The following is a 12,650-nucleotide window of genomic DNA, read 5'->3' on the forward strand; positions in this document are numbered from 1 at the left end:
TTCCAACAGCAGTCTGTGGAAGTAGCTTCAGGACCTTCTCCTACGATTCGGCCACAACAAGGGACCTTCAGTCATAGCTCCTCACATAACTCAGTCAAAGATTCATCTTCTTACTAACCTCACCAAGCTCTCATCTTACTGCCCAGGGTGGAGGGATACTTCTATCCATCCTATATGAGTGTTTCTAAACTTAAAGCTTACCTAAAATCTCAGCATCAAACAAAAACAGCTCAGGAATTTTAAAATGCCCTTAATATACATACATATATATATATATATATATATATATATATATATATATATAATGTAATATATTCCATAGCAACTAAATTCATTTTCAAGGTTGTAAAAATACTTCAATTTGTTTTAGTTTGGGTATGGATTTAAAAAACAACCTATCTTGAAACTCTTTTCCCTGGTTGGCGTTACCTTCTAAAATAGCCGGGCCTATAATTCCACCAAACCAACTGGCTTGGAAAAAAACGTTTCCAGGGATTTCTAAATACAAATGTAGAGTTGTTTAGGTATCAGGATGATCTAGCACAATCTGTCTAAATCCTGTCCTTCAGGTTCCCTAGCATGCAACTAAACCCTGGAGGGAGAGAAAAAGTTCTTCCTTTCTTACTCCATAATTCTAACCTGACCCATATTTTCTGCTACTTCAAGCAGAAATCTGCTGAAAAGCTCACCAAAATATATATATATATATATATTCATATATATATATTCATATATATATATATATATATATATATATATATATATATATATATGAAAAGCTCTTTAGGGGCAATTTCGTCACCCTTGATAGCAATGACTGCAGATGTACACACAGTTTCCTCTACAGAACCTGATTACTGCTGCACTCTGCTTGTGCAGTGGGAGGGTTTTACTTCCCTGGTTTGTGGCAGCTTAATTATCAGCCTTCAGAAAAGAGGATCAAGTAGGTAGACCAAGTCTAAATTGTATTCCGCCATAATTTCTAGCAACCTCTAATCATTTGTAAGGACTGGAGTGTAAACAGCAAATAAGTAAATGACAATTGTTTTTAGTGAAATCAGGAGAGTTTGATTTCAAAGGAGCCAATGTATTTAAAAAACAAAGCCTTATTAGGTACAGTCATAAACAAGGGTTAGATTGCCGATTCTGACAATTTCCAGGTATGCGTTATTCATCAGTCATGCTGCCACACACACACCCCGACTCTCTGATGGCTCACTCAGAAAACAGAAACGAAAATATCTGCAATGAATCCCTCATCCACTAGGTGTGACAAAATGAGAAAATGGGAGATGAAACACTTTGCACAATGTGAAGAACTATTCTAAATGTATGAGAATATCCATTAGAGCATTAGTCAAAGAAAGGGAGTTAAATGCATTTTGCTGCAAATTTTAAGACCCACATCTAGGAAAACTAGGACAAAGTATCATAGGAATACTTAAATCATGATAATTAAAAAGAGAGTGAAATAAGAGAAGCATTTGACTACTGTGACATTTACAATTATGAAATATTTGCGGTAAGAAAATAAAGTAAGAAATCAACTGAACTTATTTGATGGAAAAAAAGGTGAGAGGTGGAATTTTAAGTACTGTTGGACAGTACTAGTAAGGCTAACTAGAAAAGGGAAACTGCTTTGGTGATAGTCTATAAACTGGGCTGAGTAAATGCATATTCACAATTATCTTAATATTTAAGCTGTTTCCTTAATTGTCTGCTAATTCAAGGAACAACACAGTGGTTTGGCCTTTGTACTGCCACATCATACATCCTCCGTTGCTCCTAAATATCTGATTAGTTGGGACAAAAGCATATTAAATTTAAAAAATTTCTGAGAATACAGAGAAATGCAATAGGAAAGTACAAGTCTTAATTTTAGTTTGTGGAAAGTACAGAATCATAGAATCAAGTGTTTTAGGGCTGGAAGGGACTTAAGGGGGCAAACACTGCTATCATTTTTTTTAATCCTTTCTTTGATATATGTTTTTGTATTAAAATTAAATTTAAATTTGAATTACAATGAAGATAATTTTATAATCACCCTGGTTTGATCCCTGTCACTGGCAGTGAGTGGCATTCTTTCTTGGGGAAAATTCCACAAATTGTTGGTGTCAAGTTAGGGACAGATATTAACTTGCTTTCCTTCCTAACAAAGCCATAGAATCAAGTCTAGGTGCCTGTCCAGAGCAAGACTCGTTGGATTTGTCTTCCTCTATCCAGAAAGCTGAGAAGATTGTGAAGTAGATCAGATGTGCAAGAAAGGAAGAGTGGAAGCATTGCCTAGATTAGCCCAAACCCGTTATTTATTTGCATGTTTATGTAAGCTCTGGTACTTTTATTTGGTAATAATTCCCCATCTATCTTATGTTTCCGACATGAAACTTTGTCCTGCAACTCAATATTCTATCATTATAGCTCGCATTAGCAACGAAGCAGTAACTTTAAATTCTCTATTGCAAGGAATCAGATGAGAAAGCAAAAACTGACACACTCATTTTAAGCTGCATCATATAACAATGGCTCAGAACCCAATAGTTTATGAATGAAATAAAGATACTTTATTTAGTACACAGGCACTTGGATATTCACATGCCCAACACATCTGATACACTTGACAACTACGGAAACATGAGTGGAAAAAATGTGTTCGTAGGATCAAGAAAGAACTTTCACCATGTAAAGGTGAATGAGTGCATTAACATTTTTTTCCTTTACTTTCCTCTAAGAATTTTCAAAATCCACTGAATTTTTTAAAAAGTTACACTTGAAATAATATTCAACAAAAACTGATCTACATTCCAACTGGTATGCTAACTCGAATTGTGAGCAGTTTAAACTTTTATCACAGTGCAACATATTTATAGTCATGCTTGAACAGATTATGTTAGTAGCATGCGTTCCATTCTGCAATATGAATACTGTTAATCTATTTCCCAACAAAAGTTAAAAGATGCCCAGTGCATAGAAAAATACAAATCACTGTAGTCAATATATTATGGGACTGATCTTGGGACTTACACAGTGATGATGAAGTCCTGAAATGCCATGCCCACAAAAGCACATTAAAAAGTGGATAAACATACTTTATCAGACAATCTCTAAAAATTAAAAGATGAGGGCTTTAAATTTGGGGATGTTCTTGCTGTGTGCTTTGAATAGCGTCTTTCTGCTCACCTCCTTCTGGCTTGACTGGTCCATCAGACATCACCTTCCTGAGGGCTAGCTGGCTTTGGTCTTGGTTGCCATTAGCTGGTGGAGGCAGATTATCAGACTGAGTTCTTTGAATGGGGAGGACTCCTGCTATGCTGTGTCTGTGCTGCTTCCTGGCATGATAAGACTGACCGCTTTTATGTGCTGCTGTGGTAGTGTGGGTGAAATGGAAACCCAGAGTATGTATCCTCAGATGGAACCAGCTTGAATGTTATTCATGCAAACGGAAGTGATCTTTTGCTCTATCGAAGTAAGTTGTGTTTTCAAATGCCAAAATGACACCACATGCACAGCACTAAAGGGGGTTAAAACTGGCTGTTTCTTTGGAAATGATGACTTTGGGAGATGGGGAGAACATTCATCTATCTCCGTTGTTTGGCTGATGCCTCTTGGAATTAACAGTGCCCCTACATTTTTAAAGTCTCTGTACTCACTAAGTTCTTATATAATTCTATCAATTGAAATTACAGCAGTTAAGATGGGTGAATTGTTATGCTTTAATTGATATCTTGGCTTCCAAAGGATTTCCAATGGTTAGAAAAAAGAATAACCCTATAAATTCTCTTGTATCATATACAAAGTGTGATCCAACACAATGGACCCAACTGTGTTTCTTAATGAGGTAACATGGCCTCATCGAATATGCTTAGACATACATTAATACTACATACTTTTTTGAGAATATAGGAAACATTATTTTCTTTATAGATTTTTTTTTCCAAAAGACTACAAAGTTTCTCATGTGGAAAGCCTCATTATTTCACATGCACAATTTATTAAAAATTTTAAGCGTAAAATGGTTTTTCCATTTCCCCTAGGTTCTAGAACTTGACTGTTGGTTACATGACTCTTCTGCCTAAAATTTTTTAGCGTTTTTCAGAGGTGAGACTCTCATTGCTAATCTGCTCAAAATGCTTATGTGTGTGCCTTTTATTGGTGTAATGCCTGGAAAACTGGCAGCCACCTGTGCTTATAATTCTTGTATTCTAAAGGATATTTAAGTGCACACAAAAAGGACACACAACATAGTTTTGCCTGCACACATCACAGACACAGCTACCAAATACTATGAGCCAGGTTGGATGGATGGTGGAGACAAAGGAGAAACAGCCAGTTTTTTTTTCGTTCTATGTAAATTAAAACAAAAAAGAACTAAATGAGAGAGAGCATATTTATGTATCGATACTGTTCCTACACAGACAAAGGGACAGAGAACAGAGGGAGCAGGGAATGCACAAAACAAAGCAAATGAGGAAGGACAGCAGGAAAGAAAGGCAACAGATGAACATTAAGCTGCCATGCTGAGGAATTTATTTGCGTCTTTTACTTGGTTGAAGGCGGAGTTGTTGCACGGCGGCTTCGGCAGCGGCTATAGCAGCCCCTGCATCTTCCAAGTGGGTCTGAGTGACGCTGGTTTTGCTTTGACTGCGAGATGGTCCATGAGAGCGGAGATGGCCTTCGGATGAGGATTTCGAGCTACCGGGACTACTATGGGATTTCTCAATGGTGGGAACCTGCATGTCTGGTTACAAAAGGGTAAAACATGAGTTAAATTTGCTTCAGCGTTCCTCCTGTCAAGCTGGGTCTCACACAGTTTGAAACCGTCTAAGATTTAAGTTAATCCTGTTTCTTTTTATGCAACTGCTCACCATACAGCGATGTGATTCAACACTTGGGAGAAAATGTTTGGGAGGAAAGGCAAGAGGATGATAATCTTGAGAAGAGAGGTTTGAGAAGAGGAATGAATACATTCTAAGTGGTCTCATATAAATGAATATATTAACTTACAGTTTCACCAAGCAACTCTGCTAATTCTAGTAGGGACCAGGTAAGAAACAATAGGCTGACACTGCCAGCGGAGGAGTTTTTAAGTAAAATTCCTGGAGAAAGGTGTGTGAGTCACTGGGATACATGGAAGTGGGGACTGTATTATATCATCATCTCAGGTGGTTTTAGAGAATGTATATATAAGATCACACATTTACTGTGGTAGTCATAGAGAGAGAGGACTTTATACCAATCATCTTCCAGAATGTTAATTAGTGCAGAGCTGATCTGGCTAAGTGGAATCCAGAAATGATCTATACAACTCATAAGTAATCTATAGCACTTATTGTAGTCAGTGGTTTATTGTATCAACTCAGTGGCCTCCTGGACGTGACCTCAGTTTTTCATCTCCTAGAACACTTGCATTTCCAATCCAAATTGCAAAGAACCACTTTTCAATTTGCTGTACTTCCTGAGAAGAGGGGAAAAGGAAGGAATACTCAGATCCAATATAAAAATTTTTATTTAATATTTATAAATATCTCAGCATATCCTGGAAAGATACTACATGGTTCTCTCATACAGGCAGTTAACTCATTTTATGATGAAGATTACTGTTGTGTTGTAGGATAAGTGGTTAATGAACCTCCCAAAGGAAAAGCTCATTCCAATGGGAAAGCTGTGCATATTGCCAAACCCAATGTATGATGCTGCAATTAAAAAATAATAACAGTAGTTAAAAAAATCATAGAATTAGTTTGAATGCACCACTTAGGAAAGGTTTAAGTAATTTTCAGCACACCAATTGTTTTGATGACATGAGGAAAATGTTTTTGATATAATTAAAAAGCAGAATGCAAAACTGTTTATGTCCATATATTACATATATGATTTATGAGTAAGAATATACATATGAAAAAATAGGGATTTAAACAGAAGAAACATTCATAAGTGGTAATGATGCTTATGTCTAGTCAATGAACTGTTGAGGATTTTTATGTTTTCTTTATGAAATACCCCAACGTATTTTATAAAGTCATATTAACCTAGATTTTGGGAGCTGAAAAAGACCCAATAGCTCATATAACCCAACCTCCTCTATTTTATAGGTTGAAAAACAGAGAACCAGAGAGGTGAAGATCACAAAGGCATCAACCTAATTATGGGCTGATCTGAGACTAAAGCCCCTTTCTCCTGATTCCATATCCATTACTCTTTGCATGATATTATATTAAATATTTCCCAATATAATACCTTTCAAAAGATATTAAATATACAGGCACTCATATTCAAGAAGATACTGAGTAAACAAACAGACAAAAGCTTTTTTCTACTTGAAATATCTCCTACCCTTGGATGGGTCAGGGAAGATACCATGGCTTCTGCTTTTGATGACAGACGGCTTTGGGGACTGCTGGCTGCTTTGACTGGAATGGGACTTGCCATGATCAATGCTTTCAGTCTGTTCTTTGAGAGGATACCACCTAGGCGTGTTATCGAGGTGAGATGTGCTAGATAAATCAATCAATACCTGAAAAAAAGTGCAATAAGTGAATAAAATTTATGGATTAAGCTGTAATTCATTTGTTGTTTTTTTTCTGTGATCTGAAACTTATTCAAGGACATAAGTCAAAGGATATAGTATAACCTTTAGGATGATGAGGTCTTCCTCATTTTTCTTCACCCATGATACTGAGAATGTCTTATGCATACCAGATGCTGTATAAACGTTTGGTTAAATCGAACTGTATGACATCTCTGACTATTAATTAAATTATTTGGAGATGATGCAAAAAGGTAGAGTCACAAGTCAATCTCTTTATGAAATAAAGTCTTCTTTTGTTAAATGGACACATGATATTCTTAAACTGGGCTAGTGTTTTTTTGCAGATTGTTTTATTTTAGTTACAAGAGGGACAAAATGAAAAAGAATGGCTAATTTTCAATTACTAACTTATTCCCTCTATTTTAAAACATACTTTACTTCACATTTGAAACAGAGATATTACCAACAGTTTACAATAAGAAAGCGCTGTGTCATGGTTTAATTGGCAACATTTTTTCTTTCTTAGTGGTACATAAACAATGGTGCGTTTTACAGTAGTTGGCATCTTATATTTGAGCAGATATTAAAAAATAAAACCACACAATTGATATATGCTTTAGGTTCATGTAAACAAAAAATTATAAGGACTTCAATAAATCAGCTTTTTGAAATAGGACAATAAATCAGATATAACCGTACTCTAGAGTAGTCCTGTCTAAGACCAACATTAGTCCAAGTGGCTATACCGCATGGAGCCTGCAGGTGAAGTTCAAATGATCTAGTTTTGATGGGAAAGAGGTACACAGTGTAGGAGCGAAACAAGACCTCATGTCACCTAGACTACTCAACTGTTTTCTATTGCCTCTATAAAAATGATATTGTATTTTTTAAGGTGTTATATATTTTCAGATATTTATTTTTTTAACATTAATTCATAACTTCTGCTTTAAGCAAAGATAACTAAACAAAATATGTATTTTTGGAATATGACAGATGAAAAATATCACAGAATCTGACCATCTTGCCACATTTCATAATTAGGTTACATTCCTTGTGAATTTATAAAAATTGTTTTTAGTGTTTTCTCCTATTTCTAGTTTTGCTTCTTAAAATATTTTGAGATGTTTTGTGGGACACTTAAAAGAAATATGCAAAATGTCACATCAAGTCATTCATACGTGCAATGAGGAATAGCAATTAAATAAACTGAAAATGCATTTGAAAAAAATATCCAGCTCATTTTATAATACAATAAATTTATCTCAAATCTTTTACATAATCATTTGGATTCACAGCATGATTATATAACTTTCTATCAAAACAATTAATATTTCATCTTGCAAATTAATTATAAAGTACATCAAGTGGTAAAGTGAAAATTATTTCTCCAGTTGCTATTCATCTATTCAAAGAGTCATTTGTAAATAAATTCTATCCACCAAAGAATTTTATCCAGAAACAGTTATCTTATACACTTAAGAAATATGCTTTCCATAAAGATTTAATTGATGGTTTATAATGAAGCAAATAAAAAAAAGGAAACCATAGGCTCACCTCACCAAGAAAATCATTGGAAGAAAATCTATCATAATCCCAGACTGTCACCTCCAGTGTTTTCTTCTTGAGCTACAGTTCAAATCAAAATGTCATTAACCTAATTTCTCATCATAAATTTTCATTATACTCATATAATAGACTCATTTATATTTCCATTCCTTGAACTCTTTCCGCTTAGGTAAAAATACTTTAAGTTTATATAAAACTGTATATTTACATTCAATATTATGTAAGCTGTCAATCATTTTGTGGTCCAACCAACTATTTGATCATAAGATACCTCACTATTTTGCAAAAAAAAGGGTGATTTTTACTTATTTCCTGTTATTCTACCCCTGCCCATTATTAAAAGTACCAAGTAGAATCTATATATACTCTTTAAATACATGAAATTCATAGGTTGCAAAAATGTCTAGGTTATTCAAAGTAGTTGGGTTATAGGTTTTTTGTTTCAGTAAATTGCCATAACACATTAGTAGCACTGTCTTATTTCTGCAGGGGAACTTAACTTATTTTAAATTCAAGAACCCAGATTACAATTTATATCCAGCTTCAATTTCATAGTCAAATTAGAAATCTTCCAAAGGATAAATCAGAAACCTCATTTTGAAAGACAACTCATTTGTAAATTGCTTTCATGGATGTCTCCTTCCTATTCTATTTGTATTCTTTTCTCTCTGAATTCATCTTTATAAACCATCAGTTATTTTCTATTATTGATACAACGTTATGACATGAAGATTTTCAGAAACACATTGATGCAATTTTGCTTAGAGTCATCTATTTGTTGTGATAATCCTTTACACTAGTCTTCTTCACACTTTCTTCTGTACAGTTTAGTTGCACAATGCCAGATCCGTAGGAAGCCTCAATTTAGAAAAGAGATGATCCCTAAACTGTTGCCAGGAGGGGTAATTCATTTCAGTGCATCTGAATCTTATTTTTTCTTTGTTTATGAAAGTCAAAATACAGCTAGCTAGAAAACATTTTCCCTCAAAATATGATAGAGCCCACTCTACTGAAATATTTAATTTTGAAATAATCAGTGGAAAATGTCTCACTAGTCTTATTCATTCTGCTTATTTTTTAGCTGTTTTGTCAAAATGTGCACATTTTTTTCACTGTATCTTCGAACTGCACCCAGTTCCTTTGACTGGCTATATTTCTTGCATGTATTTTACTTATTTTTTTTGTTTGTATGGAAAAATGGATATGAATCACAATCTTTCAACAATTCTATCATCACTATTTTTATATTAGCCTGAATCTGTCATATAGAAAATAATCATTGCATACCTGTTCCATGGAGATACTTTTATAAATTACTGTTTGATTCCACTCAGGATTAAGACTTTTCTGAACATATTTAGTCCTTCTCTTGTACTCAGCACTGAATTGGAAAAAGAGAAAGAATTACCCTGATTATTTACCTTGACCGGTGACTTCATAGTCAACCTGAAGGTCATGCAGACATTTAAAGGTATTTTGTTTTGAATCACTATGTAATCGTCTCATCAGCCTCATGTCTTAAACTGTATTTTAAGTTGAATGCACAATGACAATTTAAAAATATTTTGGATGCCTTTAGTTTTATTTTCCCTAAGGTATTTTTTTTAAAGAAAAGCTTTTAGGTGTTCTAACTAGAATACAATTTTAGAAATCAACCTCTCCTGAATGTGTGAGATAATTACATGAACTATACAGTAACATCAATATCTTCTTGTCCTATAAATAATAATTTGATATTTAACTTTCCAATAGTTTTGCAACTGATCATGTCAGCAAAGCCAAATGGTCTTTCAATTCATTTTTTTCTGTAAAAAGCTGAAATAACTGTACTGACGGAGGAAAGGATGAAAAATGGCTGTTGCTATAGCTGAGATTCCATGAACATTTGTTACCTTATATTTATAGTAGATTTTGGCACTCTTGGTAAAGTAGAATACTTAATCTAGTTATGAAACAATCTTAATTAAATATAAATTCTTGGTTTCTGTCAATAGCTTATGTTACAAATGATGAACCAAATCAAAACTTTTCCTCATTCATTATAACTTGGGGCATTTCAGTTTATCCTTGACTCTTCCATACCCTCTGATCACCAGTTAGAAGCTTATATCTTACACGTTTAAGCATAACTTATTTTCAAAATTTATTCTAATTAAGTTTGACAAAACATTTATAACTGGCATCAACCAGTTAATGGGGTTGGAATTATTGCTATTTGCTATGAGCCAATGGTGCCCACATAGACAAAGCGTTTCTCTAACACTCACTGGCTTTTTCCAAATTTTCTGCCTAGAAAACAAACCTATTTGTTTGGGGTCCATTCACGTGCCTGGACTTCATAAACTGCCTTACCCTAAAGGTACTGCATCCTGACCCTGGATCTGTATTTCTATTCCCAACTGTCGGCAGACTAACTCTTGTTATATTCCTGGTCTCAAGCATTGCCAAATTCTGGAATACCTACTATTGTTCCTCAGATGCTAATTTACTTATTCATTCTAGATAAAACTATTAAGAATCAAGCTCCATTTCACCACTCACTTTTAGAGATGGGTCTACAGCCAAGTATCTTTTTTTCTCCCTCTGGCTTTATTCTCTTTCTTATCAGACATACACAAGGGCAATAGTTTCCAACATTGACTGCATATTAGGATCACTTTGGGATCTGAGTTCCCAGGGTGGTAGGTGGGGCAACTAGCACGGCACCCACATCCCCCTGCCCTTCACCCCCAAGGAGAGTCTTATTTAACAGATCTGGGGTGAGGCTTGAGTATCAGAATTTTAAAAATGATCTAGGTAAATCTAAAGTATTGCCAAGATTGAGAACCACTGAGAACCACTGAGCTCATGTCTCCTAAGACCTCACATTTCAGCCACTGTGAACTGAATCCAATTTAAGAAATGAAGCAGCACTATTCTCATTTGTAACCAACCTATCTGAAAGTACAAAAAAAGACAGTAGGATTTGACAATTTTGTCATTCAGCACAAAGTGCAAATAATTCTGGGGAAATGTATAGGCAATGATTCAAAGACACAGGAACTTTCATAGACTGTGAACAGAAAGTATACATTTGTACATATACTTTTTAGGTAAATTTGTCTATGTCTAGTTAAGTTTATGCACTCAAGTACCCAGAAAATTCCACTTTGACTTAATTCCACTTCTACTTTAGAGAAATTCTCCCACATGTACAAAAGGAATTTGTTAAAGTTCATTGCAACATTGTTTCTAATAGTGTGTTAATAATATAATAAATAAATACATTATGATATATTTATTTAATGAAATTTAAGCAGCAGTTAAATTAAATGAAATATACCTTCATTTATCAAGATAGATAAATCTTAAAAAAAATCTTGAGCAAATAATTCGCAGAAGAAAACCTATGGTAAGTTATCATGATATAAAGTTAAAATTACATGAAATAATACTGTAAATTATTTATGTCGACTTGTATATATGTATGACAAACATTAATATCATAAGACAGCTTGGGAATTATAGATGTTAAACTCTATTTTGTGGTTATCTCAGGAGGAGAGGGGGATGGTTTCAGAGGACTTCAGGGGTACTTAAAATATATTTTTTATTTAAAAAAATCTGAAGCCAATATAGCAAAATGTTACGATTTGATAAAATTGGATAGCAAGAACACAGGTATTTGTGACAGTATTTTCTATAATTTTCAGTAAGTTTAAAATATTTTATAACAAAATTCAAAACTATTTTAGCAAATTATGTCCCTTTATACTTTATGATTTTCATTCTTTAAATTAATGACATAAGAAGAATGAATATGGGGCCTCCCTGGTGGCGCAGTGGTTGAGAGTCCGCCTGCCGATGCAGGGGACGTGGGTTCGTGCCCTGGTCTGGGAGGATCCCACATGCCGCGGAGCGGCTGGGCCCGTGAGCCATGGTCGCTGAGCCGGCACGTCCGGAGCCTGTGCTCCGCAGCGGGAGGGGCCACAACAGTGAGAAGCCCGTGTAACGCAAAAAAAAAAAAAAAAAAAGAAGAAGAATGAATATGACCACTTTTAAGTTAATAGCCAACTCTGGTTGCTACTTTAGAATTCATGGCTGTTCCTGTAGTAGGTATACTAAGAAAAAAACACATTGTGTAGTATGAGCTTTAAAGTTTCTGTCTGTTTTGGACTTAATTATCCAAGTGGTGAGACCATGGGAAAAACATATTAGGGATTAAGATTCATAATACAGTGAACAGTGGTAAAATTGTTACTTTTTCAAATTCTGAAAAATTGAATGCACAAAATTTTAAAATCAGATTGAAGATGGAAATTATAATGTCAAATGCAAACTCATGTATTTTTACTAAAATTCTAGATATGTCAGTGTATATTAAAATAGCCTGAACTATTGAAATGTCTTAAAAAAGATGTATTAGTCAACATATTTTAATTTATAATATTAATAATTATATTTCACATGCATACTTTAGTCATTTTTTCACCCATATGTAGCAAAATTATTGAATGTCAACTCTGCACCAGGAATTATGCTCTATCAAAATGTATAACTGCAAAACTCTTAATTGTAC

At 34.3% G+C, this 12,650-nt stretch overlaps 1 protein-coding gene across 1 annotated transcript in view; it reads right to left on the bottom strand.

Moving 5' to 3' along the window:
- The window catches only part of PCLO (piccolo presynaptic cytomatrix protein), a 383,857-nt gene that overhangs the window by 66,870 nt on the left and 304,337 nt on the right, over positions 1 to 12,650 (bottom strand). Inside the window, exons 16-20 of the mRNA XM_081243593.1 lie at positions 9,380 to 9,473; positions 8,081 to 8,152; positions 6,331 to 6,511; positions 4,541 to 4,735; positions 3,178 to 3,360 (exon numbers count right to left, since the gene is read on the bottom strand). Of these exons, the coding sequence (XP_081099719.1) occupies positions 3,178 to 3,360; positions 4,541 to 4,735; positions 6,331 to 6,511; positions 8,081 to 8,152; positions 9,380 to 9,473 (725 nt within the window). The remainder of the gene's footprint in view (positions 1 to 3,177; positions 3,361 to 4,540; positions 4,736 to 6,330; positions 6,512 to 8,080; positions 8,153 to 9,379; positions 9,474 to 12,650) is intronic.

This window comes from Mesoplodon bidens (assembly GCF_964165515.1).
Source record: "Mesoplodon bidens genome assembly, chromosome: 9".
In the NCBI taxonomy this organism is placed as follows: domain Eukaryota; kingdom Metazoa; phylum Chordata; class Mammalia; order Artiodactyla; family Ziphiidae; genus Mesoplodon; species Mesoplodon bidens.